The 25,517-nt window shown below is 52.6% G+C and overlaps 1 protein-coding gene across 4 annotated transcripts; it reads right to left on the minus strand.

Moving 5' to 3' along the window:
- Nucleotides 1-582: 582 nt before the first annotated feature.
- Nucleotides 583-24,559, minus strand: POMT1 (protein O-mannosyltransferase 1). Of its 4 annotated transcripts, none has more exons than XM_044439920.1 (20): nucleotides 24,504-24,559; nucleotides 22,748-22,874; nucleotides 20,212-20,318; nucleotides 18,701-18,751; nucleotides 17,137-17,283; nucleotides 16,575-16,686; nucleotides 15,679-15,744; nucleotides 14,864-14,957; nucleotides 14,354-14,509; nucleotides 13,004-13,134; nucleotides 11,712-11,807; nucleotides 10,332-10,424; nucleotides 9,235-9,331; nucleotides 7,884-7,976; nucleotides 7,521-7,641; nucleotides 6,544-6,641; nucleotides 5,068-5,181; nucleotides 3,913-4,039; nucleotides 3,003-3,180; nucleotides 583-2,167 (listed from the first exon to the last, which is right to left on the minus strand). In XM_044439920.1, exons 2-20 carry the CDS (start codon nucleotides 22,867-22,869, stop codon nucleotides 1,987-1,989), a joined length of 2,184 nt encoding a protein of 727 aa, XP_044295855.1. In that variant the 5' UTR covers nucleotides 22,870-22,874; nucleotides 24,504-24,559; the 3' UTR covers nucleotides 583-1,986. The 4 variants fall into 4 exon arrangements, with proteins under 4 accessions (XP_044295855.1, XP_044295854.1, XP_044295856.1 ...); XM_044439919.1 differs by having other exon boundaries at nucleotides 24,418-24,511; XM_044439921.1 differs by lacking the exon at nucleotides 24,504-24,559 and adding an exon at nucleotides 24,448-24,493.
- Nucleotides 24,560-25,517: the final 958 nt, after the last annotated feature.

Below are 25,517 nucleotides of genomic sequence, written 5' to 3' on the forward strand. Positions count from 1 at the left end.
TCCCCCCACGGGCCCAGAGCTGAAAGAGCAGGCGTGCCCCATGTTGCCTGCCCATGCATACAGGCGGGGGCGCAGGCAGCCATCGCCTCTGCCACACAAACGAGACGGTATATAAATAAGCTTTCGTTCGCTGACCAACTAACCCAGATAAGGGAAGATTGAGAAAATCAGAGTCCTGCATTCTTGGGGAGAAGGAATTCGGAGAGCGAGGCAGGAAATGCCCAACCTCCCTCTGTGCCCAGAACCGTGTGCAGGTTGCACCCCCTGTCTCGCCAGCACGGCTGAATCCTGCCACGTGGGAAGCAGCCACGGCAACCAGGCTGTGATCCCGGGTCTGTCCAGCTCAGCACCCTGGAAGGATGCGAATGGACACGCAGTGGGCTGAGCTGCGAAGCCCATGGAAATCAGTGAACTGAAGGGCTCGTGACTGACGGGGCGCATTGCTTTCTGTGGGGCCTGCTTCCCACGTCCTTGCACGCCTCGCCCCACTCCCACTTCCCCTGCACTCCCATTCAGGTGTGTCTTTCCAAACAAGCCGTCTGGTTTGAGCTTCGGCAAGACGGCAGTGCTTTTTTTCTCTGATTTGCACTCCAGTTGTGACTTTATAGAATACCTTAAAATCTTAGGCAGGTGAGGAGGGAAAAAGCATCTGTAATCCCTGCTGTAATCCAAGCCCCGCACGGTTACTTTGACTTTATCCGTTAATAAAAGGCAAGCAAACCCACCCACAGCTGCGGGTCCCTTTTCCGTTGCATCTGTTTCGAAAAGCTGCCCCGAGCCACCAGAAGCCGGGATGGTCACTGCAGTTCCCGCAGGGGCTGGAGCCCCAGCACTTGCCCGACAGACACGGTTTGGGGTTGCTGAAAGGATCCCCCCTCGGTGTTTGCTGAAACAGCACCGTTGCCCCTCTTAGCTGAGCTGGCTCGCGGGGGCTGACGCAGGTGCCCTCGTTACTGAGGAGAAAAGCGCTCTGTGGATGCGGCCACGGGGCGTGTATTCTGTGCTGGAGGGGGCTTGCTGGCGTGACCCCTGGGTGTGTGACTTGGAGGAGGGGCTGGCTGCAATGCACGGGAAGGCCAGTCTCGCCCTGGGCTTCCTTGGCTCTCTGGAACGGATTTTTGGCAGCAGGAAGGTGGGCTGTGTCAGTCTCCCACCAAGCAGAGGCGGCTCGTGGCACGCGGGTGAACGCAGCTGCTTGTGTGCAGTGCCCAGCCGCCTTGCATGTGGGGCAGGCCAGCCGGTCTCTCCGCAAGACACCAACCTGGCATCCAGAACTACCAGCCTGCTGAGAGGTGGCTCGGGCCGTTCTCCTCAAGAGAGGCAGAGGTGCCCTCCTCCTGCTTTTGGGGCACAGCCCTTCTCGAGCCAAGGCACCTTCCTATTTCAGCTTGAGACGCACACTGCAAATCGTCCAGAGATTCCGCGCTCTCCCCTGGTCTGAAAGGGGACAGACACGGCCAGTGCTTCTCCACTCCCCGGGGCCAGGCTGCCTTGCATTGTGACCGACAGCTGTTCGGCAAACAGGTTCTTCAGACACGGACAAGCAAGACCCAGCCCTCGAGGGGCGCCTTTGATCAGTACCTTCCCCCCTCCCCGTTTCCAGCCACAGAAGCGTTCCCGTTGGGGGCATCCACACCCCAAAACAAGACGGGCCGGGCCGAGCAGCATCTCCACAGGCTGTCCAGGTCCCCAAGCCCCTCCCTCGGGGACACCTTCACTGCACTGGCGAAGGGCAAAATTCAGAGTGGGGTGGTTAGGGCTGCTGCCAGAGTCACTTCCTTCAGCCGGCGACGGTGCGTTGGCCACCCTTTCCCCTCTGCAGCAGAAATATCCTGGGAGAAAGAGCGGCGCTGGCGCTCCAACGTTCATCCAGGGAGGCAGAGCGATGCTGGGGGGGGGGGGCTGTGGGGCCGGGCCCATCCCCGCCACCCCTCGCTGGGCTGGCCGCACCCGGTCCTCCGCACAGCCACCGGCACTCTCACGTCCTCACAGCGAGCGCTTCCTGATGAGGATGTCCCAGCTGTCCTTCCAGCGCAGGGCCTGCAGCTCCGCCTTGGAGAGGGGCGGCTCGCCGTAGGTGAGCGGCCGGAACGTGCGGTAGGCCAGGTAAACGGCGGAGAGCCAGGCCACCACGAAGGCGCTGTGCATGCTCTTGGAGAGCCTGGACCTGCCAAGGTGGGAACGAGAGGGGGAGCGACCCTGAAGCGAAGGCATCCGGTGCGGAGCCAGGAGGGTCGAAGGATGGGCCCCTCGCCCGCCCTTGCTCCCTCCCAGCTGATGGGAGGAACGCTTCCCGAGCAGCCCCGTCGGGAGAGGCCCATGCCGCCGCGGCCCATCTTGCGCAGTGTGGTCGGGCCCGGGTGGAAAATCTTCCGGGGCGAGTGCCAGATCTGGTTCTGAGGCACTCTCGGGCTGCGTGCCGGTGACGAGGGAGCCCGAGGCACAAGCGCGCTGCCGGCACATTCGAGTTTCATGCTCCTCCTGCCGGAAGCGGCCTCGAGAGACACTGGAGCTTCTTGGAATTAAGAGGCAGGTGAGGAAGCCCTGCAAAGCCCCCAAAGTAGGGTCAGCCTAGGCAACCTTGGAAGGCCCCAGGGGGACTGGATTTCCATCTGGCCAACAGACGGTGCAGCGACTCCGGGGTTTCAGAGGGGAGACCTTTCAGCCCTAGCTGGGTCCTCTGGCAGCAAAAGCAGCGCTGTCCCCGTTTGCTCTCCAGGGAAGCACAGGCTCAGCCATGGAAACAGTGCAGTTTTGCCGGCCCCATTCAGGATGGGTCTGCATGAGTGGGCACGAAGGCCTGATCCAGTCAGATTTTACTGCGCTCAGATGAGAAGTCCATGCAAATGCACTCTGGCCTGAGAGCCCACGGGAGCAGGGCAGGGAGAGCGAAGCCGTGGGCGCTTGAGGCGGCGCCCCGGGCCCAGCCGAGAAATCAGCCTCCGTAGCTGCGATCCTCCGCACCCCAAAGCAGTCGGCAAAGCCCGCACCGCGGCCCGTACCTGCAAAGGTGGTCGCTCGTGTGCTGCAGGACCACGGGGACCAGGAGCATCTGGAAAGTGACTGCAGGCAGGTAGTGGTACAGGAACAGCGTCTTCTCCATCAGGAAGAAGGGCAGATAGTTCACCGCCCAGCCGCCCAAGCAGAGGCCTCCGGCCAGCACCCACTGCTGCCAGGCCTCTGCCAAGACAGAAAAAGGCCCGCATGAGATCGCCCGGCACGGAAGCGCTGGACCCGGACGGGTGAGCTGCGTGGTGCGCCAAGCCCCTGCGGGCAGCACTGCACGGGTGCTCAACCGGCCGAAAATACAGGCAGGAGATTCTCGGGCACTTCCCAAGCAGAGGACCAGCGGGGCACCCCCTTGTGCTCGCCCTCACATGGCCAAGAGGAGGATGCGCCAAGTCCTGGGGAGCCGTTTGCTGCGCAGAACCGCCCCGAGATCCTGCGAGTTCAAGCCCTGTGACTCAAAGCCAACTTCAGGAGCCTTTAATGCCGGCTGGCTTCACCCAGCCACGGGGGGGAAACGGACCCCACCCTGGTGCCCTGGATGGGATGGCAGATGCTCTTAGCGGGCCGGAGGCTGCGTTTCCAGGATCTGGTAAGGCAGCAGCAGCATCTGCCCCTGAAACTGCAGCAGTGATGGGGAACCTGCGGCCCCCCACCCGGCCATTCCTGTCACCTGGGGCAACTCCTGGGAGCCAAGGGTCCCGTCCCGTCCCACCCCAGACTGCAGGCCATACAGGGCTGAAGTGGGGGGGGAAAGCTCACCAGGATGGGGTGGGGGAAAGGCAAGCCATTAGTTACAGGAACAGTCAAGACTTTTGGGGGTAGGTTTTGTTCTATTCGCTCTAATGGGGCCAACACCGCAAAGCACCCCGCCCCCCACAAAAGGTGTTTCTGTAAAAAACGGACCTTCAGGGATGTCCCGGATGTTCCGCCGCCTTCGCAGGAGGTACCCCAAGAGCAACGTCACATACACCACGGTGGCCGCGTTGGCAGAGGTCCAGGTAACCATGTTCCCCAGAAGATGGATCTGAGCCTGAACAGCATCAGGAAGAAGGCACAGCGTGAAAAGACCCCTCGGGGTGCCTTTTTCTGCCGAGGGCTGGTCACGGAGATCTCCCACCCACCCTTGAAGGCAGCCTAAAATCATTAGAAATAACCCTGCTCTAAAAGGAACTCTGAGCATGTATTTCGTGACGACGGGAGCACATCATTCGGTTCTTTGTGTCAGCCTGTAGCACTGCTCGTAAAACTTGTAGGAAGAGGAAAACTACCTGTGGCCTGTGAAGAGCACAAACTGCCTCCCAGGGTGACCTGGACTCCGCCTCGCAGGAGGCGCGTGCGTCTAGGCCTGCTAACAGTGCAAAGATCGACGCGGAAGGCTCCTCTCCTGATGAAGAGCCATCTCAAGGAGCAGCCCAGGAGACTTTCGGCGCGTCTCCGACGGGTCCCATGGCTTCCCCATGCTCCTTCCAGGAAGGCCCACCCCGCACCTGCTCCAATGTTTTCTCAACGCCAGGCCAATAAAATACCTTTTTATTTTCCCAGGCCTTTTAAGTAATGCTGTCGTCTTACTCCTTCGCTCTCTGGATCGTGGTCCCTCTGCCCTGTATTTTACTTCAACCTGTTTTTATCTATTTTAATCAATTGTGCTGATTTCAACGTGGCTGTCGAATGTGTGGTTTGCATTCTGTCTACGCCGTAACACAATGCAAGCCAAGGCGGCAGAAATTCTTTGGGGCCAAGGGCCAGATTCCATTTTGGAGCAGCTCTTGGGGAGCTGCATCCAAGCCGTGAATGGAGCTGAAGGTGGACCCTCCAAACCTACAGGGCTGAAAGCCTTCACTAGAACAGGCATTTCACCTGTTTAGAGTGTGTGTGTTGGAGGGGAGAAATAGACAAAAGCCGAGAAATCATGACTGGCGGGTGGGAGGAAGGGAAGGGTCTGGGCACAGAGGGCCAGATTTGTGGGCAGTCTGCATGCCTGGGGTTCTTCAGCCCCGTCCAAAGCAGTTCCAGGAACGTGTGTTACAGGACGGCGCATAAGTAATTTAAATAAGTTACCCCCGAGGTGGAGTGGAACCAGTAAGCAATGTTGGTATCCATGGTGATCCAGTCCAAGGGAGAAGAGCTGTACTTGTGCTCTGTATCCTCATTTTTCAGAGTTAATATCTTCCACTAGAACAGAACAATTGAGAACGTTTAGACTGCAATCCGTTCCCAGCCTGACCTGCTCAGCCTTGCAAAGGAAGAATTGATCTATGTGCTGACTTAAGAGTTCATATTTATCATGAATATTAAGCCACATAATGAGAAAGAACAAGTCGTCGGAGAAGACCCGGCTGCTGGGAACAAAAGAAGAAGAGGACGGCAGAAGTCGAGGGGGCTGGATGGGGTCACTGGGGTGGTGGGGGTGGGCTTGGGTGGACTCTGGGGGATGGTGGAGGACAGGAAGGCCTGGAGGAGTGTTGTCCATGGGGTCACGGTGGGTCGGACACGACTTTGCAACTAAACAATAAATTAAGCCCTGTCCCAGGATACACTTTGCAGGGGATGGGGCAAAGGCACTCTTCTCCACACCCTTCTCCACTCCGTCGCCAAACTAAAATTACTGAAAAACTTGAGAACTGGGAAGCAGAGCATTGCAATTCTGTGCTAAGCCACAGCATCTGACTTGTGGAATGGATTCCACAGGGAGGAGCTACAAAGAAGCCAGGCCCAAAATGAACGCAAACGTCTTATTCCAGCACAGGCTGCTATGGGAATCCCCCAAAGCCTTTGCACCTGTGTGCTCACCTGGAAACCTGAGAAACTGCTCCAGGCACCTTCACAGGTGCCTCAAGACGCTTGTCACATCTCTGGAGCTTAGACCGTGTCTTATCCAGCCCCAAGGTGGGTTTCCTGCCTACTGGACGCCGCCGTGGCTTTAATAAGCAATGCATTGATCAACCTAATCGCTGGCGCTGTAGTACGATCCTTGCTATTTTTAAACACGTTTTGGCAATGTTATTGCTTAGGGGAGGCTGTACGGCAATACATTTTGCCTTTACTATATACTGATGAATATCACCAATATTTATGGATAAATACCTCTCACTAATATATGCTGATGATTACAAAATTAGTGCTTTTGAAGTATTTGCCTGCTTCACAGAAATCAGTGAACGGTCCACATGAAGTGATTTCTATGTTCTTCGAATAGCTAGAAGACTGATAATGCAACACTCAAGGAAAAAACTGCACTGATACAAACTGAAAAAAGTAAAGAAGATACGTGGCTCCTGCATGGAGTGCTGATGAGCCCAAGGCTTTGTTGACACCAGAACCTAAAACACCACCTCCAAGCAGAAACTTATTTCAATATCTGAGCTGTTTTTGTTAAAGCTATGCATGTGGATACAACTAGACATCTTTGCTAGAAAACTCTGCATTTCATACAAATGTATGCAAGTGATCGTTAAAAAAACAACAAAAGAAAGAACTAAACGAACTGAAGAACACCCGAAAAGCACCCTCGTCTCCCAGCTCCTTTTCTTTCACCTGCAGCTCTGAGAACTTGGCCATGAAGCTGAGATTCTGGCTGATGCTGATCTGTGTGGGCAGATGCAACTCCACCTCTCTCTCTTTCTGCTCGTGGCCTGAAAGAACGCAAAACAGACAGAGATACAACCACAGGACCGAGAGCGGAAAAAGAGGGACGGTGAGCTCGATCGCAGCATCCGTTTCTGTGCCAACAACAAGCGGCAGCCCAAACTGCTACAGCACTCCTGGAAGTCGATCGCGTCCACTTGCCGATAAGGGCTTTGTGGATCGCTCCAAAAACTTCCTGCATTTCACAGCATTAAATCAGATGCACGCCTTGCGGGCTGCATCCAGGAAAACTCAGGGAGCTCTCCTGATCTCTTGAGAGGCCAGAGGTAAGGATGTTGCTCCCTTGGCCAGGGATTTTTATTTTATTTTATTTTCCGATTTATATCCTGCCATTTTCCTGCAAAGGGCTCAAGGCAGCTTACATCTCCTCCTCCATCTTATCCCAACAACAACAACCCTGTGAGGTAGGTTGGGCTGAGAGTCTGTGACTGGCCCAGAGTCACCCAGTGGGCTCCATGGCCGAGCGGAGACTCGAACCCAGATCGCCTGAGTCCCAGTCCCATGCTCTTCACCACGACGCCACACTGGATTCTCCTTGCCTTCCCTAATCTGTGACCTTGTAAGAGAGCCGAGACATGCAAGTGATTTCCCTCACAAGTGCTAGAAGTAGAAAGCCCCGAGGGGAGCAGGGCTGGGAGAAATGTGTTTGTGATGAGACCTCTGTGCGTGCGTGCGTGCGTGCGTGCGTGTCCAAAGGGTAGGAAAGGCTGAGGCTAACCGACTGAGTGCGGGGTGCTGCCCATGGAAAGCATTCCACCGAAGCTGCGATTTGCAGCCGAGATGGACAGCCTCCGCGGCTCTCCGGAGCAGCAGCTCCACTTTGCTCTGAGAAAGAAGATCTGCATGAATGTGTAGGTTCAACTGACTTTTCCCATATCGGTGCTCCTCCACATTCCACAACATGCTCTGGTGGTAACCCCTGGACGTTTTTTCCCCGATAATCTCCAGCTGCCGATAACCCCACTCAGGCAAAGACGCTCCGCTGAGCTGAGGAAGCAGAAACGAAGGGGAGAAAGAGAGTAGTGAGGAAGGAGCCGAGGGCAGCCAGCTCCGACGCAACGAGTGTGGTGCATTTCCACCCTCTGTGCTAGACGAGAGCAAGGACCGCGATGCGAGACGCGAACTGGTTAAAACTGGAAAGCGAGCACCAGCAGACGAGGGAGCCCACCGTCTCTCTCTCTGATGCGCTCCAGGAAATTTTGGGGGACTGCTTGCCAAAACCCAGCTACCTTGAGCACTGCTGAAGTGTTCAGATGGACAAGCCCTACTTCAGACCGGATCGTTTTCCAAACGTCTGTATCAGAGTCCCGGTTCACAATGTCCTGAAATGGAAAGTTACCATGGGAGCTCATTGATCATTATGTGGGTTTGAGGCAGAGACGGACGGACAGACAGACGGATCTTCCATGGGATCAATACTGCCTTCTCCTTTGGTATTCTGTGCTTACACTGTTTAACACCTGAAGGACGGAATTTCAACACAGAATTGATGCAGCCTGTAACTACTTTAGGCCGCTATATGAAAAGGGAGGACTAAAGAGACAGCTTGTGAAAGGAGAGTACCTTCTTCTTCCCCAGAATTGCAGAATTTCTTAACTTCAAGATCTCTTTTTATGTAATTGGCCGATTTATGCATTCCCATTATATCTCATTCCAACAAAAGGATCAGGGTTGATGATGCTTCTACCTGAAGTCAATTTTTTGTAACCACGTTTTTAGAAAAGAGCCATGTGGGACCAGGTAGGACCTTCAGTTGTTGGAAAACACAGCCCTTTCTGCTAAAGTCCTTAGCATCATGCCCAGGATGCCTGCGCTTGTCTCCAACACTCGCTTAGAAAAATCCGCTTTTTTGACTGCAAGCATTTATGACTCTCGTATCGATTTTCATCATCTGCATCAACAACTTGTCCTTAAAAATTCCTTGTTTTTAAGGAATTGCACAACATGAGAGATACACCCAGAAGTATCGCTAGAGGGACACCTCACTCCTCCCGAAGGGCAAAAAGGCCCCCTGAAAGAAGGGGGTGCTATTCTCATTTTGTTAATTGGTTTTTACCCCCCGCTGGCACCTGGAGCAGGCCAGGCAACACCGTCCAGAGCCTGTGGAGTACTTCGGGGCAGAAAGTAACGTGGCAACTTTAGGCTGCAGACAAATCAAGGAAATCAAGGCAGCTTACATAATTGTTCCCCTCCTCTCAATTTTGCCCTCACAAAAGCAACCCTGTGACATGGGCTTTTCTTGTTTTCCGGATCCAAATTAAATATAGAAGTGCTAAACTGGATTGCTAGGTAAGACATCCAGGGCAAACAGGTTTTTTCCCCCCGACAGTGATGCAGGTAGTAAGAACTACCAAAAAGGCCCGGAAAGCTGCCTGGATTCTGTGTTTCAGAACTGCTGGTGGAGGCAGGAGGGGGCAATCCCTCCGCTGCAGATCCTGAAAGACTGCCAAGGAGACTGCTTCCCCGGAAAATCCTCTCTCTTGGTGCGCACGGAATCCTGAGCAGGAAAGACGGCAACACCCGCGCAGATGCCCTGAGCCCTGCCGGCTTCAAGCAGGCCTTGTCCCAGATCCGACTTACCACCCTCCAAAGGTTCTGAGCCGGCATGGAAATGTTGTAATCGATGTAACAGGAAACCTCTTGGGAGTGAGGGCTCAGAGGGGCCGCGACATCGTGCCTGGGAAGAGAACGCAGGAACGGGAGTCGCCGCAGGCTCCCCGGAGCCCCTCTATCCAGTCATCTGCCTCTCCGCTTGCATCATGGAGGCGTGCTCGGGAATCGGGTAGTGAGGGATGCGGCCGTGCGGCGCACAGAGAGCATCGCACTGGCCCCCAGTCCGTTTCCGAGTCTATTCCAAGTGCTGGGCTGGCCCTTCAAAGCTTTTCTGGTAAAGGGCCACAGGTCTGGGACGGTCCACCTGTCTCCCTCTGCAGCTACCTGCACACACCTGTCCTGCTTGCAAACTTTCCAGAGGCTTCTGCGGGCACCAGAGAGATCTCTGACAGCAGCTTGTGTCCCTGCGGAAGCTCGGAGCCCTCGACCACTGGCCACTGTGGCCAGCTACAGGCCACAACACCCAGCTGGCCAGGGGTCGTCCAGCCGGAGCGCGCACCTCTGAGGCACCTGCCCCCGAAACAGCAAGGGCCCGGAGGAGCCCCTCGCGAGGGTGCGGATGTGGGGATTGTGAAAGCAGTCTGCTTGCGCAGTGGCCCTGGGGACCCCACAAGCAGGGCACGGGGCACTCCCCCACAGCAACTGATGGACAGAGGTGTGCTGCAGACAGGATGAACCCCCCAGGACTAGCAGCCATCGGCCCCCTCCTCCCTTTTCATTGTAAGACGCTAGTGGTGGATGGGTTAGAAAAGCTTTAAATAAAAATAAATAAATAAACCACCCAAACCGGGGGCGGGGGGAAGCACGCTGTGGAGGGGAATTCCATCCGTCCTGAATCCCCAGACGTGGCCTTCAGGAGAGGATGCCACAGCATTCGAGCATCACGAGAGACGGGGAGCGAAGACCCCTTCCTGCCTCGCCGCCGGCCTCCTGGCTCTGCTGGCCGGATGTCAGTGCCGAGCTGGACTGGCTGAACTGGTGCGGGCAGCTTGCTAATGGCCAGGCCAGGCCAGTCTGAGCCCGGCGGGGGGCCCAAGGCGGGGGGGCGGGGGCGGAGGACTCACGTGTTGAGGTAGCGGGCCGTGATCCCGTGGACCAGCTGCACGACGCTGCCGTGCCGCACCGGACGCGGCGGGTTGCTCACCACCAGCTGCTGCCTGTTGGACAGGTGTGGAGAGGCGGGCTGTGGCGGCCTTCTTCCCGGAGCCAGGCCGAGAGGGGCGAGGCCAGGAGGGGAGGCGAGCGGAGCGCGCGGAAGGGCCGTGGCGCGAGGCGAGGTTGGGGCGAGGGCAGGGCAGGGCTGGGCCGGGGGCCACGGGCCCCGAAGCCCTCTGGAGCCATCAGCCATTTGGCCGGCTGCTCGTGGGACTTGCCGGCTTGCAAACTGCCAGAAGCTGCACCGCATCAAGCGCAGGACACGCTCTGCCTGCCTCGGTCGGCTTGATCTGGCGCCCTCCAGGTGCGTTGGAATGCGACTCCCGCATCCCTCAGCCAGCTGTTTTGGCTGGGGATGCTGGGAATTGTAGTCCACAGCATTTGGAGGGTGTCCTGCTGGATGAAGTGGCACTAAGCAATCCACCAAACCTGCTGGTCACTGAGCTAAAAAATAATAGTAATTTGCAACCCTGCAAAATAATCCCGACTCTCGACCATTAAAGCATCGGTCTGAATAATGTGCAGGGACTGAGGACTGGGCAATGCAATCAGGTGTCCCTTGCTTCCATTCCACAGCACTGGGCTCTGTTTTCTCTCATGATGCAGCACAGGCTAAATGATCCACGTGGGGGGGGGGGGGGATGCAGTGAAGTGAGGGCCCTGCCATGTGCCACAATTCATCCAGCTTTGCCCAGAGTGGCTTTACACAGTTCCAAGTGTGTTCTCACAACCATGAGGTCTAGAAACTTGCTCTTCTGGAAAAAAAAGAAAAGTTGGCGATGTTGGGAAGCTGGGTTTCATGCCCAGTATCCCATTCCGTGGGTCTGAGGCTTCCGCCATGGGAAGGCTGCACGGCTGTAACTCGGGTGCATTCCAGAACAGGGCGGGACACCCCGCAGCTCACGGAGGCTGGAATGCAGTCTGTGGGCCCCTCCCACGCCGTTCCCCAAGCCCACGTGGGTCCAGCTGACTGTGCTGAATAGCACATCCATTTAGCCCATCAACCGGCCTAGCTTTGGCTGCGCACACGCCCACCCCATAAGTACGGGGCAGGCGACGCCAGCCCTTCAAACCTGCCAGCGGACTGAGCTTGCCTTTCCCAACCTGGCACCTCGCAGATACACTGGGCTGAACCCCCTGGGAGCACCAGGCTGGGAAAGGCCAGCCCGGCACTCCGCCTGCAATCCCCACATCCTTCCCCATGCTCTCCCCTCAAAGCTGCTTCCTGGTGGGGACCCACAAGGCAAGGGCCCTGACAGACCCCAATCCGGAGGAATCCCTTTACTCACGTCCCAGGATCCTTCACGATCCACCAATTGTTCACGTCCTTGAAAGGGTAGCAAGTCACCTGCTGCTGGTGTGAGCTGCCGCGCCCATTCTCGTACCTGTTGAAAGGGGAGAGGAAAACTTAAGGGAAGGGCATTCTCCCGAGAAATCACACGACCAAGGCCCTGAAAACTGATGCAAAGCTGCAATACCGAGTATCTCGCTCGGTAACAGACCGGGGAGAGAGGGAACAGCCCTCGCAGAATAAAAGGACTCTCTCTCATACACACCTACTGCAGCAGCTGCCAATTACTCCTCGGGTGTAAGCAACCTCTCAAAGCACTTTACAGAAAGAAAGGGGGCAACGGAACCAGTGCGGAAACTCACATCAGTCCTAGCCCATGGGGAGGGTGACCTGCAGCCTAACAAGAACTGGAGGGATACGTGGGCATGTCTTTTGTCAATGATTTGTCCCATTAAAACATTTTATTTCATTCTTATCTGGCCTTTCTGCCAAAAGCTTGCATCCGCGGTGCTATGGAAATCCAGACTGAAGGGATTTCAATGACATTGTCATGAAAACGTAACATACAAACAACTGAAAAGCGTAATTAAAAAGAACACTCAAAGAAAGAAACACAAGAGCTCAATACGTCAAATGCCTGCTTCGAGGAAAGCAGCTCTGCTTGCTAGTGGGGGGGGGCGGGGGGGATCCAGCCTCTCCTGGCACCAAGTTCTAAGTTGTGGGGGCACCCACCAAAAAGACCCTTGCATCCCCCCAGATGATGGCTCTACAGAGCGGTGGGCCTCCTTTGAAATCCAGACAGACTTGAAGGGAGAAGGTGCTATTTCAGGCCACTACTCCTTAGTGGCCTTTTATCCAGAGGTGTGAATAAAATTATTTTCATAACACACATACGGTGTCAAAATACCACTATGGGATATCATGGAACGCGGTCTAACTATTCAGGAGAAGAAGATATGCTAAAACAGGGGAAAGCCAAACAAAAGGAATCGTCTTCTAAAATACCAAGCGCCTCAGACACGAACCAGACTGAAGGATCCGCCCCCATGGCCCTTTCTGGAATCAGGGCCCAGTGCGCAGGTGTGGCACAAGCCGTGAGCGTCACAGCTGTCGAGGGGGAGGCTCGATCCAAGGGCCATTTTGGAAACTCGCCAGATTTCAAGAAGGAAAATCTCTGGGAGATTTTACCCCCGGCAATAAGCCAAGTATGGGGTGCCGAGGTTGGTTACCCGATATCACAGGAGGTTCTCTGGGTCGCCCTTGCACAGAACAAAGAAACATTTTGATTACCTGATCGGGTAAGTGTTTTTGTGGGAATGCAGCCAGCAAGGCATGGGTTTGCCCAAGACGTTCCTCAACGTTATCTGGGAGCCATAGGCAACCTCCAGAGGCTGGCCTTGAGTGATCCGAGCAAGCCCTCCCTGGAAAGCACACGAGACATGAAGCCGAAGGGCCCACTCCGCATCTTCTTAGCTGCTCTCAGTCACACCCCAGAACAATCCAAACAGCCTCCAACGTGAGGCCTGCCCTTAGCTTACAGTCGTGAGTAAAGATCCGAATCCAAGCCTTTCTGGCCGACAGCAAATGTGCTGTCCCCTCTCTGGCTAAATGGAAAACCATGCACGAGGTCAAACGTTGGTGCAAGAGATATATTTTCTTCTGCACTGGCAATGCACTGCCAGCACCTGCCTCAGCCCAGTGCCCTCGGGACTCCAGCTTTCCCCTACCCGTTTCCAACTCGTTCCTCTCCAGCACCGTTCAACAGTAAATCTGATGCTCCATTTCCACATTAAAGAGCACTTTTTAAACCTGCACGCAACACACTGGCATATCTAAATCTTTTTCTCCCAAAATACACATTTTGAAAAATATTTTGGGACTTTTTAAAAGCTGAGACCTGTTTTGGACCGTTTGGGAGATGGAAAAGCTGCCAAAAGTTCTCATCTATGCAGCAGCCTTGGACGTGCAGATTGCGGGAAATGAGGAAGCTGTTTTGCACTGCTCTATTCCAGAGGCTGATATGCTTCCTTCTGAAGGCAGGAGAGTGTTAAGTTCAGGCAGGGAGGGATCAGGCCCTTCATCTTTGCCCCCTTTTAGGCCTACCCTATTCCGTGTTCAGCTCTGCCTGCCAAATCCACCTCTCCGTGTTCCCCCAAAGGGCCACCCCATCCCTCTGGCTCCAATCCCTTCCCCCCACCACCGATCTGTGGCGATTTCCCCTGCTTTGTACCTTTTTCTTTACACTAAAAGTCCCTCCCAAAGCGCAGCCACCAGCACTTTTAAGTTAAAGCAAGCCGACCGTTCAAACTTGCTCCTTTGGCCCTGTCACCAATGGAATCTTTTTCCCTCAGGCAAAAAGATGGCCGCCAAATCACGTGGGATATGGCCCTGCCCTGAACGGAATATATTCAAAATAAACAGAAATTATAATGCAGGAATCAGACAGGTTTGGACGATGGGAGCCCTGGGATTTTGACTCAGAATGCCGGGGCCCTCCGGAAGTCAGCACAGAGCAACGTTAAACAGGTGCTCATGAAGCAGACTTTTTTTCCAAGTTTTTGGAAGGTTAAAAGCTTCCGGCTGCTCTGATGAGAAGTCCCCTTTCCAAAGCAGCTCGTGAGTCCGTCGTCCTTTCCTCACCTCCAGGCTTGCTTGGAAAGCACTGCTCATGATGTGGTCGTGGGGCCCCGAACGATAAAGCAAAGCCAAGTGGATGTAGAAGAAAGACAGGTAGGTGACCACGGGGATGACCACAAGGGCTAGCCCTCTGGCTAGCAAGTGAGCAAGCAGGGAAGCCTAAGAGGAAAGAGGCAAAAAGGTTACTGTGTGCACCTAAAGAGTTAAGTTTGCTTCCCAGTGATGCTATCATCCTCCAGATGTTTTGGCTGCTGAGTCACCACAGAACGGAAGGGCCAGCTCCAAGGACCATAAACCTCTCACCTCGGCCTAGAAACTTCAGCAAAAGCAAATGTTTGTGTCGTCTCTGGGCTCCCTCACATCCCTGTAAACGTTGTGTACACACCTTCCAGCATTCAGCCTCGGCCCCCCTACACCCCACCCACAGTGTCGCATGGACCCCTCCAGCGCTCTGGGATACACGATACACGCCCTCTCCACAAAGGGGTGCCTGGGTTGCCAGCTGGCACTTACTTTGGTCAAGGCCTGGTCACCAATCAAGTGCCACGAGTGGACTCCCGCGACGGCCAACAACAGGATATACGTGAACAGACCCATATATTTCACCCTGTGAATGAGGCATTGAGAGAAACAGAAAAGTGAGGTGTGAAACAGCTCTGGGGAAGGTTCCTAAACCGTGGTTTAGCATCACAACGGAGCCCTCCGGCTCACAAAGCTCCCACTCTTCTTTGGATGCCACAACAGGGAGTTTGGGCCTTGTCATGTTTCCTGACGCCAGATGAACAGGGGCTACTGCTATGTATGGTTAGGAGAAAGACATCTACTTCAAGCCACAGTTTACAAAGCTGGCTTGTTTTCACTGAGTGTTTTCACTAAGTTAGCCACAGTAACACTGAACTAAGGGTCGATTTAAAATGGGAGCGAAGCTTGTGCTGTCCTCGTGGCTGTGCTAGAGGGACACGGGACCCATGTGAGCAGGAGACCAGCTGTGGTGCCACTTCATGACACCAAAAGGTGACGTGGCGTTATGTGTGACCTGGACCATTGTTCACCGTCCCGATGAGCTTCTGTTCAAGCCACGTTTTGGCCATTCCTCCCTAGCAGGATCCCCCCTCTGTTCATATACATATTCATTTTACTCTGGTTTTATACTTGGTTTATACAATTGTAGATCACACCTTCCTTATGTGTCAAACTGCTTTAAAGACATGTTGGGGAAGCAGCATATAAGTATATACATTCACCTGAATGGTAGGAAAGTCCAGCGCATTGGCGAGGCAGGGAAATGAGATCAAGGAAGGAAGGGGGAGGGGAACGCCCAGGCTTACCCGACGGCACAGGTGCAGCAAAATCCCGTCAGCAAGAGCCAGAACCACCATCTTGCCGAAAAGTACCTTGGAAAAGGCAAAGAAAAAGGGAAAGGATCTATCAACAGGTTACAGGCAAACAGTTACAACCCAAAATTTTTCACAGTGCATTGTAGCGATTCCTAAACTCCTCACCTTCCGGAGTTTTCTCTGCCCACCTCATTGTATCTTGCAATTCCGGTCGCATTCCAGCCATCAGAAACATCATTAGCACCTTTGTTTTCCGAACCCCAACCCTACCCTGGATTTCAGCCCTAACCCTAACCCTTTTTCTAGTTTTCTGAGAAAAAGTCTTTGAGGCAGTACGAAAATATGATTGTTGTGCTTCAGGTACCCCGAGACCGTGTCAAGCTTTCTGGATCCCTTCTAATCTAGTCTGCAAGCCGGCAGGGAGGAGGGGGTGGGTGGGGGGTGTGGAAAAAGAGTGGAAATTTAATGCCAATCGTGACAGGAGCTTTCGATCAACTGCAGGTCTCAGCCGGCCATTAAAGAGCCAGGAGAAATCCATCAGGCCATCCTAGAAAAGGGGCAGGTTAAAATACCAACTGAATGTGCACAGTGAATTTTAATACCGATTCAGGATCTCAGCTGGAGCTTCAGTGCTGCCCTGGACCTTTTTGGGAAAGCTAAACAGCCACCCAAGAAGATACGATTCCACTACTTGTACTTCACCCAACACAAAGGCCTCCCAGCTCAATCTCTACCCATGTCCTGGTGGGCATGTCATGAGCGGAGCCGGCTGGAGTCGGGGGTCAGACTAGATGGCCCGGGAGACCCCTTCTGACTCGCTCTGTTTCTTTGTCCTAAAACCAGGATGGTCTCTCTGCCAAATGGCTTCGCAGAAAGGAGCTTTTTACCTTTGCTTCTGAGTGTTGTAGAACTTGAGGTAGGATAAAACAGCCGAGAGGATGAAAAATATTAACATGGACTCCAAGAGCATCAGTCTCGACTGGGTGATGAGCGAGTTCTCTGTCAGGGAACAAAAGAACTATTTTGAAAATAAACACTCTAGTTTATCGAAGTTTGTCTTTTCAGCTGGAGAGCCAATTAATTAATAAAAATGCAGCCACACTAAATTTTCCTCCCCCAGCAATGAAATTAGGTAGGATATAGCCTTAATATTTGATACCGCTTAATATTGATCACATGATGATAGTTTCCTGTATTTTATTACAATTGTTATTAATCATGAACATTACAGGAGCGCCAGGGCAGCTGGGAGACCTGGCCCAAGCCCTTCTGGCTGCTCACCACAGCACCGCCTAGCCAGTCTTGGGTAGAATTTATCAGGGCTTTTCAGGCAGCCCAGGTGCTGGGGGGCTTTTGGCCTACAATCCCATCAGCCCTGGCCAGTCCCTGGAGGGCCCCGAGTTGCCCACCTTCAATCCACCTGGAAGGCAGAGGAGGTCGATTTCTTACCCAACAGAAGCAGCAGAGCGGCCCCGAGAGCAACGACGTGTGAGAACTGCAGCTCCACCAGTATTTGGTAAGCCAGAGGAATGCACAGGGCGCCGGCAGTGGCCGGCAGCAGCCGCAGGGCCCACACAGGCACGTTGGGGCTGTACACTGAAACAGAAACGCGAGACGGGCAAGAGTCAGGCACCGCAACGAGCACTGGAGACAATGAGGGGCAACGAGAGGGAGAGAAAGCAACAACGCCACCCCTCGCTGACAACGCGGCGGCGGCCCTCTCTGCGTTCGATCTGCATCTTGAAGAACTTGGCCCCCGAGGAGCTATGCCCGGCTTTGCTATTCTTCCTCCCACTGAGCCTCTTTCCTTTTGTGCCATGACATTCAGACGGCGAACTGTGAACACAGGTCCCTGGTCTGGCCTGCAGCACTTCCAGGCAGCTCCTGCCTGAAACCCTGGAGAGCCATGGCTGCCAGTCTGTGCTCACGCTACAGGATTCAGTCAGCCCAGGGCCTTACTCCTATATTCCTGTTCATATCAGCATCCTATTCAAAACCATGCGGGCTGGTATCTTGCTTCCATTTTAAGCAAAGGGCTGTAGATGCAGAGCCCTGAATTACATAAATGGCGATTCCTGACATCTCCAGACAGAACTGGAAAAATCCTGCCTGAAACAATGCGAAGGCTTGGCTGCCAGTCAGTGTCAAGTAATATAGGCCTAGACAGATGCAGGGTCTGACTCACTGCAAGGCAGCTGTCGTAGGTCCCTAAGACTCTTCTTCAGTTTTTCAACCAACTGATCAAATGATCTTTAGGTATTTAATTTTAAATGGACACGCAAAATAAGATGCAGCTTCTTATAATTTCAAGGCTTGTTTCTGGATCCCAGAGAGGCTGCCTTATCAGAGCCAGCCCACGGGTCCAGCCGCCCCAAGGTTTCAAGAAGAGAGGCTCCTTCCCAGTCTCAGGTGAAAAGGCCGACCTGAGCCTAAAGCAGGCATTTGACATGTGCGAAATGCAGCCCTCCAGCTGCAGCACTAATGATGCTTAAAACAGAGGCAGAAAGAACACTGGATTTAAAAATCATGTACTGGAAAGTGGCACTGGTGCCCGCAAGGGGCTGATACCAAGTCAGCTGATGGCACATCTATTTCCTAGTCAAGCTTCCAACCTTCAGTCTAACCACAGAGAGTCTTGCTTCACACAAAAGGGCAATCACAGGTTAAGTGTAAGTTGCTGCAGAGCTGAAGGTGGCCGCGCTGTGTGAACCCAGCCGTGCCTACAAACCATGGTTTGTTAATCACCAACAACCCAAAGTTCACTGTCCAGCAACAAACCAGGGGTTCTCTGTGTGGGTTGTTAACAAACTACAGTTTGCTACTGTGGCTGGCTTCACACAACATAACCCCTGATTCAACAACCTTGTGGTGGCTTGTTGCACTGAGCCCACCAGGTCAGAGCAAAACGACGCTTTCTGTTGTGAAATCGAACCTCCAGAAGAATGATCCACAGAGTGACCCACAAGCTGTTCTATACTGCAGAAACGGAAGGTGACTCAGAAACACCTCTTACCTGCCCCAATTCTGTTCCACAGGAAGTTGCCATCGAATCCACCTAAGTAGCCTAGTAGGAATGGGACGGGGAAGAGAAACAGAGTGGGGAATCCATATGCAGTGACTTGCTCAACAATTGGAAGTACTTCCTGACAGTTAGGACCCCTAGGGCAGGGGTGGTGAACCTCTGGCACGTGTGCCACAGCGGGCAAAGCACGCAGAGCCCTCTCTGCCGGCACACCAGCCGAGTCGCCCCAGCATCGCCCCAGCAGCCGAGCATCGGATAACGGCGCACACGGGGGCCATGCGCGTGCTCAGAAAGGAGTAGCGGCGCCAGGCGATGATGTCACAAGCTGCGACTCATTAGCCACGACCCGTCCAAGCTTTCGCATGGCCGGTCAATGCGCTGCCAAGGATATATATAGATTTGCTTGGACTGGCTGTGAGTTTTAATACATTCGTTTTCATTCACACAAGATTTTAGCTTTGAGTTTTCTTAAGAAAAATTGAAACGAAATATGAGCCGAGGTTTGACAAATTATCAGCATGCATACAACAGCAAAGATCACATTAATTGTGCAAAAGCATGCCAAATGCAAATTTTACCTTTCAATAAAAAGCTGCTTGTATCACTGAAAGCTCGGTTATTGTATTTTTCTTTTAAGACAAAAGATGTTAATGTATGAATTTCCCCCCTCCCCCAAACTAGAACCTCAGTATTCAAGTTTTATTGTAGTGCTGGCACTTTGCGATAACTAAGTGGGTTTTGGGTTGCAGTCCGGGTACTCGGTCTCTAAAAGGTTCACCATCACTGTCCCAGGGTCTGGAATGGGCTTCCACGGGAGGCGGTTGAGGCCCCGTCGGTGAGGTGTTCAAGGACAGCCTGGACTTGCACATGGTGGGCATGTCGTGAGCGGAGCCGGCTGGAGCCAGGGGTCAGACTGGATGGCCCGGGAGACCCCTTCTGACTTGCTCTGTTTCTATGTTACTAGGGAGTAAATCCCACAGAACACACCAGGACCTCCTTCTGAGTAAGCATCCACAAGACTGTGCCCTTGAACAAGGCAGACCATTGTATTCTTGGTGCAACATTTCGTCAAGTGAAAGCTGCACGAAGGACCATTCGGTTAAGACCACAGTGCAAAACCATCCCTGCCCAAGCGTCTCAACAGGCTCAGCACCAAGATGCACAGGATGCACAGGTTGCCCCACCAGGATGTGAAAACAGAGAATATGGTGCTCAGGAATACAAAAAAAAGGAGCGCATTTCTGAACATCCGATTCTCAATTTCGCAGCCTTTTCTGGGTTCACGTTGCGCTAGCAATATTTCTCTCCTGTGGAAGTCCATGGGGTTTTCCCTTCCTCCAGACTTGACTCTGATTTGTCCGCCTGAACTTTTCAAAAATACAGGTTTTTAGGACACGGAAGGCTTTTCTCAAGGGTTCGCCCCGGGATGCCACTCCGAGCACTTGCAAGAAGTTCTGCCGAACCATCTAAATCGAGCGAAGTTCAGCGCACCTTCCGCTTACCTCCAAGCGCCAGAAGCATGTGACCCAAGGGCGGGCCACTGTCATCCAGAAAAAAGATCCGCTTCATATACAGTGAGAGGAACTGGCCGTAGTAAACCTCGTCAAAGCTAAATCTCCAGATAAACAAACAAAAAAGCACGCAGGCGTCTCAGTCAGTAAACAGTAAAGGAACCGGGCTCTCGGTGTAGCTGACTAACGGGTTTGTCTGACCACAGGAACCTTCTAAAGTAGCCTTCCCCAAACTTGTGCCTTCCAGACACGTTTGGAGTGCAACACCCAGAATGCCCAGGCAATGGTCCTGCAGGATGGGGATTGTGGGAGTTGCGGTCCAAATGCCTCTGAAGGCCCCCGGGTTGGGGAAGGCTGTTCTGAAGGAAAGGAAGGACAGCTCCATGCTCACCTGCCTCCTGTGCAGGCCCGGAGGAGAGCAGCAGCAAAGAGGAGGAGGAGACGTGGTCCCCACAGCACAAGGGTGGTCCTGAGGGGGCCGGTGAGCCACCCAATTCTCCCAACAGCTCTCACCAGGCATGGCTTATGGCGACATCTGGACACAGTGAGGGTGTTTCTGGGGTGGCTGACAGATCACCCTGAACCTACAGGGTGTCCCCAAACAACTGGCATCATTTTGTAGTCTAATAACTTAGCCAATTCTCGCTCAAATGATCTCAAATTTTAACAAAACGTGTAAAAACTAACTAATGTTAGTTACGCAGTGTTACGCCAGACATGCTACAGCGTGTCTGGCTGGAGGTGGACTACCGACTGGACGTGTGTCGTGTCACAGGCGGTGCACATATCGAACATTTGTGCAGCTTTGTGAAACCGGTTATAAAATCTACATCCCTTTGAATCTCTTGTTCGAATTTTGATAAATAAATCTTTTATTGTTCAACATATCCTTTTGGATCTGGACAGACTATGGAAGTGGGCAGGAGACAACAGGATGGCGTTCAATGTGGATAAGTGCAAGGTCTTGCACTTGGGGCATAGGAATGGGTGTCATAAGTGCAGGTTAGGGGACAAGTGGCTGGAGAGCAGCACTTGTGAAAGGGACCTCGGGGTGCTGGTTGACTGCAGGCTAAACATGAGCCAGCAGTGTGATGCGGTGGTCAAGAGGGCGAACACCACCCTTGGTTGCATAGCCAGAAGTGTGGCTTCTAGATCGAGAGAGGGATTACTACCACTCTATATGACTCTAGTGCGCCCGCAACTGGAGTATTGTGTTCAGTTTTGGGCCCCTCATTACAGAAAGGATATAGCCAGGTTGGAGTCAGTGCAGCGAAGGGCCACAAGGTTGGCGGCCGGTTTGCAGGGGATGCCATATGGGGCGAGACTGAGGGAACTGGGTCTCTTCAGCCTGGAGAAGAAGAGACTCCGAGGGGATATGTTGGCGACATACAGGTATGTGAGGGGGCGTCACACGGAGGTGGGCAGAGACCTGTTCTCCCCTGCAGAGGAAGGCTGGACACTCTCCAACGGAGCCAAGCTCAGGGAGCCAAGGTTTCGTCTGGATGCCAGGAAGCACTTCCTGACGGTTAGGACCCCGAGGGGGTGGAATGGGCTTCCATGGGAGGGGGTTGAGGCCCCATCGGTGCGTGCGGGTGTTCAAGGATAGGCTGGACATGCACACGGTGGGCATGTCATGAGCGGAGCCAGCTGGAGCCGGGGGTCAGACTAGATGGCCCGGGAGGCCCTTCTGGCTAGCGCTGTTTCTATGTTTCTATGTAACATGAAGCCTATTTAATGTTGTTTGCCTAGGACATGTAGTTACTCAGATATTCACATTTCAAATAATGTCAGAGTTTGGGGGCACCATGTATAGCCCAGTGTAGGGTGGCTGGGTGCCTTGTTAGCGACCCCAGCGAGGTTCAGACCTCATGCCAAACTGGGGCAGAACAGCACAAGGGGAGGGGATTAACGAGCCGGGCTGCCAGCGGCAAGAAAGCTGCAGCCACGGTAAGATGGGAGGGACGAAAACAATGAGAGACAATGGCAGCAAGAAGGTAAGCTTGATGAGGCAGGGAGCCGGGGGGGGGGGGCGGAGGGGGCTTGCACAAGGGTTCCCAACAAGCGGGAGTGGACACTGCATCTGAAGACAACGGAGCAGCAAAATGACACCTCATTCTACAAGCCAAACTACAAATTGCAAGGAGGCCCAAAATCTAGACACAGGAAGAGGAGGGCAACTCACCAGGAGCAGCCAATTTGGGGTTTCATGAAAACATAACATGCTGCCTATTTGAAGCTTAATGTAGCTTTAGTTACTCGCATACTTTAAGCATACTTTGCAGTATGAAAACTTCCAAGGTGGCCGGGAAAATTATACAGACAATCCTCTAACAATCATTTTCTAACAAGGAAAACAACCCACAGGGAACGCCAAAGCAAGGCCAAAGCTTCTGTAAAGCGGGCATGTACTCCAGGAGGGAAACGGCACCCCGAGATGTGTGGTATCAGACACGCACAGTTCAGAAAAGGAAAACAGACCGTGCTGAGAAGAAAAAAAAGATAAATGCAATGTATCTTTAATACTTACACAACAGCTCGGGGGTAGGAGAGGCCCCACAACCGGCTTATTAATCCTAACACAGTCAAAACCAGCAGATTCACATTGACATCCACAGAAAGGAGAATCGGATGCTTCAGGAAGTCCAGCATTGTGCCTAGTGATTTTGTCAAATCCAAAAGGGAAGAGAAAGTGTATTGTTATCAAAGAAAAACTTCTCGCATTTTGAGATGACATAATGTTTAAGATGATCAGCCCTGTTAATCAGTTACAGGAGAAGAGAGACACCCCAAGGACAAGTAGATCTGCTATGGGGGGAAAACCATGTGGACTAGAGCCCACATCATGCACTTGGGAGACATATGTTTAACATCTGCTACCAACAAGAAAACCTACTAGGCTTTAAGATGGGATGAAGATCCTCAAGCCTGGAGTCCCAATCTGGCACTCCAGTGGCCCAAATTTGTCCCTGCTGGGATCTCCGTGTAACTATAACCCTCTTTTTTACCACCAATTGTTTTGTGGCTTCCTGGTTTTTATACAGTAAAACTATAAAACATTCTAAAATATTGAAATGCTTCTCTATTATTTTTATTTATTTTATTTGGAATATTTTTATCTCATCCCTCACAATCCAATTGCCCCAGGACAGCTTACAATATAAATAGGCAATAAATACACAAACAATCAAAAATACAATAACAAAATGAGACTGAGAATATCAATAAAGCTGGATTAAACTGATTTAAACCTTAAAATGTAGGGCGAATAAAAAGGTTTTAAAATATACTTCTGCAGCCCAACCAAATCCAACACATTCACTCCCACTACTCCACCTTATGCCTCTGACAAGAAGGCAGAAACCTAAATGTATGAAACTGGAAAAGAACAAATTCTGAAATCATGCTGGAGACATTTAGAGCCTCACAGGTCTAGATGTAAGAGTACAAATCATGCTCACTCAAGGAAGGCACCCCCTCCTGGCTGAAAAAGCAGTGACTCATCAGGACTGAGGATGCTGTAATTCTCCTGCATCCATGGCTGTAACTCAAAGGAGGCATGCTGCAACTCAGCAGAATCATCTTTCTGCAGAAGAAACTAACTAGAAGAAGGCAAAGATCAGAACGAGGACTCCCGCAGAGATGCTGCAGTCAACCTCCTCTGGGAGGCAGCGTTTTCAAGTCAATCGTTTCATTTTAGGAAGGCCATGACTCTATGCACCCTTTCCTAGGAGTTAAACCTGCTGAATTTAGTGCGGCTTACTTCAGAGGAGACCTGACGGCTTGCAGCTGATAGTTTGCAACTCGGGCAACAACGTGAAAGGCAGCTTCACGTATCGCTTCTGAATTTCCCCAACCTGGTGAGCTCCACCTGGGCTTGCTTCAAGGGGGCCAACGCCCCCTAGAGCAGTCGAACCCCCATATTCGGTCCCTTCCCCATTTCTCTGCTATACACTCTTCACATAAGATTAGACCCCGCGGAGAAAAGCGAAATTTCAGCCCTGGGTTCAAGTTATTATTTATTCCATTTCGTTACCGCCCCATAGCCGGAGCGCATCCAGAGTATCATGAGGTGCCTGGAAAAGTACCGTTAGACCAACAACACCCCAGAAAGCTTGAACCTCGCCCGACTTCTCCCAACTCGGGGTAATTTGAATTCACCTCTCCCCCCCTTCTGTCTGAATGAGACCGTCCACCTACCTGCAGGAACAAGAGAAATATCGGCCGTACCAATTTTTAATAAGGGAAGGAAACGCCCTCTAGCAGCACGCCCAGGCCCACCTTACCAGCGCTTCAGAAGACGCCGCGGAAGAGGTGGGGTGTGACGTCACCACGCACGTACTGGGCCGGCCCTCTGTGAGCGGAGCCTGCGCGGTTACCTTGGTAACCACGCGCGGCCTGGAATTCGTTATTCCTATGGTCCTGGGGTAAGGCCTACAACTCCCAGCATGCCTTAACAAGGGAGGCATGTCGGGAGTTGTAGGCCTTTCGGGAATGTGCCTTAGACAGGCTCCCTTGCCACCTCCCAGCTCATCTTTAGCTCCGTGCGTGTTTGGAAGAATTGCCACCCCTACTAGGACTCTCGTACCGCGAACACTTGCCTTTGGACAGGAAGAAATTCACCCGGTGTAGCTTTCCTTTCCCTGATTTTAAAAAATCCATAGTTAAGTGTTGGATTGTGCTCAGTCCTGAAGCTTATGGAGTGGCTTTGCACCAGTCAGACTCAGGCTAGCCTACCTTGCAGGGTTGTTGTGAGGACAAAAACTCACAAACTGCCATGAGTTCCTTGTGAGGGGAGAAAACTCATGATATAAATGTAAATAAATAGTTCTAGTCCCCACTCAGCCTTGAAGCTCACTGGGTGACTTTGGGCCAGCCACTGGCTCTGAGCCTAAGCTACCTCACAGGGCTGTTGTGCAGATAAAATGAAAGCTGCCTTGGGTTCCTCATGAGGGGAAAGACAGGAATATAACTAAAAAAGTAATGGTTAATGATTATGAGTCTAATTTGCCTCACCTTTGTTTTTAGAGCTGCTTGTACATAGTTCTCCCCTTGGCTGAAGTTGCCAACTGAAATTTAAAGTTAGGATGGCCACTTAGGAACTGCCAAAAAGAAGGAAATGCACCACACACACACAAACGGGGCAAGATAGGAGAGCAATGTGTGGTACATCTGCTTGCATGACTTTATTTGTATAGAAGTGAATTTAGAAATCTTCAGTGTAATCCAAACAGAGTGAATCGCAGAAGACCATAACCAGTGGGTGTTGGGTGTTGTTTGATGGGCAACTTTGGAAAACT

The sequence above is a fragment of the Varanus komodoensis genome, unplaced genomic scaffold (genome assembly GCF_004798865.1).
Source record: "Varanus komodoensis strain SLA01 unplaced genomic scaffold, ASM479886v1 scaffold36, whole genome shotgun sequence".
Classification (NCBI taxonomy): Eukaryota; Metazoa; Chordata; class Lepidosauria; order Squamata; family Varanidae; genus Varanus; species Varanus komodoensis.